At 27.0% G+C, this 2028-nt stretch overlaps 1 protein-coding gene across 1 annotated transcript in view; it reads right to left on the bottom strand.

Annotated features, from left to right (window-relative positions):
- LOC106679933 (dedicator of cytokinesis protein 1) overlaps nucleotides 1-2028 on the bottom strand; it is a gene marked incomplete in the record, with an annotated part of 79196 nt that overhangs the window by 7528 nt on the left and 69640 nt on the right. The window contains 1 exon segment of the mRNA XM_067049787.1: nucleotides 1397-1498. Within this exon segment, the coding sequence (XP_066905888.1) occupies nucleotides 1397-1498 (102 nt within the window).

The raw sequence follows: 2028 nt of genomic DNA, 5'->3' as shown, positions 1-2028 counted from the left end.
ATTAAATTAAAAAATTCATATTTTTTTATTCCTTTAGGATTATATAACTATATATTTAATGTTTTTAATCCTGTTATTTTACCTATAGATGTTTTATTTCTCACTTTTTTCATCACTTTATTTTAAATTATTTTGTACATATATTTACTAACTAGATTTTCATAAATAATTTACTATTTGTTCTTTCCTCTTACTTAAGTTTATTATTACTTTTCTTATACAGCCTTTATCTCCTTATAATACATAAGATATGACTATCCATATCTTTCAATACTGTTTTGTATCTATAAGTTTAGTTGTTTTCTCATTTTCTAATCATTCTATATATCCTTTTATTAATTATGACTATCTTGTTTTGTTTTTTTCTTAGCTCTGATGAAAGCCTGAAATTCTGGCACTAATAAATAAGTTCTTACTTATTTGTTGTACTCTTCACTGACCGCACCCCGAATCATCTTCCCCTCATATTCACAATATTGCATTGTACATCAACCACGTCACTTCAGTTATAATACACAATAAAAAAAATTACCTAATGTATTAAGATTATATATACACTTTAATTAGTATATTATAAAAAGAATCATGGGTATTATAACCTCCCTAAAATTACTCCATAAAAGATTGAAATATCAACCACGTCACTTTTGTAACAGGGTTAGTCACGATCTTTAGTTTAACATGGTAAAATAAGTGTGTTAAATGGAGGAATATTTCCTTCTTTTAGTATGTTAAAAAAACATATAACATTTAACATGGTTGAGAGTCTGTTAAATGGATAATTACATAACGCAGAACAGCTGAACTCCACACCATTTCGTCTACTATCATTTTGATAGGTTAGTTGCTCATAGTTCATCTTTGGTTGATATTGTTTTGGACATTTTTAAAACTCCAATAAAGTAATGGATAAAAATAATGAAATTCTGGATGGTTTTGGAAGGAAAAGTTACAAAGTTACCCAGAAAATCCACTAGGAAATCTATTTAACATGGACTTTAAATTGAGCGGCTCACAATCCTTTATTTATAACATTTAGCACGTTAAAACTTTTTACATTTAACACATCATAAATAGCCCTAATAATAAGTGTCTTAAAAATTTGTATATAGACTTGAAGGGCTAAATTCATTCATGGCACTCAAGTAAAACTTTTCATTTCATCAAGGTGAATTTTTATGTGATTCCACCGAATCTATTCAGAAATACACTTAGCAATAATTTACCCTTAAGCGTATTTTGTCCTTATTTTTCGAAATCAGACAGAACAAATTATAAATCACGAATGTATACAGTTCCAATATGATTTATAAATACCACAATATCCTTTTACAAGAAATGATGGAAATTATGTCCTATAAAGGTTTAATAAATAAAAGATTGATGATATCAATACCTCGTAAGAGTAGAAGAAGGTGAGAGAGACGCAAAGTTGACAAAAGTCTTCAAAGAGGCAACTTGAGACTTGGTGAGACTGGATACGCGAGACCTATTTCCCCTAATAACACACACAACATGCACCAAGCCATACAATCGAGCCTTAAATACACAAATCGCTTTCTCTTTCACTTTGTTTAATTTTTCAACTATAATTTATATTAGTAAATTAAAAAATAAAAAAGGAAATAGTTAAGATTATCATTGATTTAATTTAATGCAACATTAATTTATATAAAAAAAACTTGCAATTACGTGCAAATATTTAAACAATATTCATTCAGCATGTTGAAGAACAGAATGAAAAGCAAACAAGTTAAGGAGAGAAAGCTTCAAAACAATATTGAATACTATAATTTAGATAACATACATTTTTTTAAGTATAAAGCAATTAATACATAAAAATAAAAATTGAAGTTTATTAACTCATTTTTAGCAAATTTTTAGAAAAAGGAATTTCAGTAAAAATTAATAAGTTCAACCAATATTCTAACCCTTTCTTAGTTAGGAGATAGTTCAGACTCTTCGGTCTCCAACTATTACCCAGATAGTACTCAATCTTATTTTTTTTCTGAATAAAATATATATATA

The sequence above is a fragment of the Halyomorpha halys genome, unplaced genomic scaffold (genome assembly GCF_000696795.3).
Source record: "Halyomorpha halys isolate HHAL.00 unplaced genomic scaffold, Hhal_1.1 Scaffold234.1, whole genome shotgun sequence".
NCBI classification, from domain to species: Eukaryota; Metazoa; Arthropoda; class Insecta; order Hemiptera; family Pentatomidae; genus Halyomorpha; species Halyomorpha halys.
This window is presented reverse-complemented; position numbering and strand designations above follow the sequence as displayed.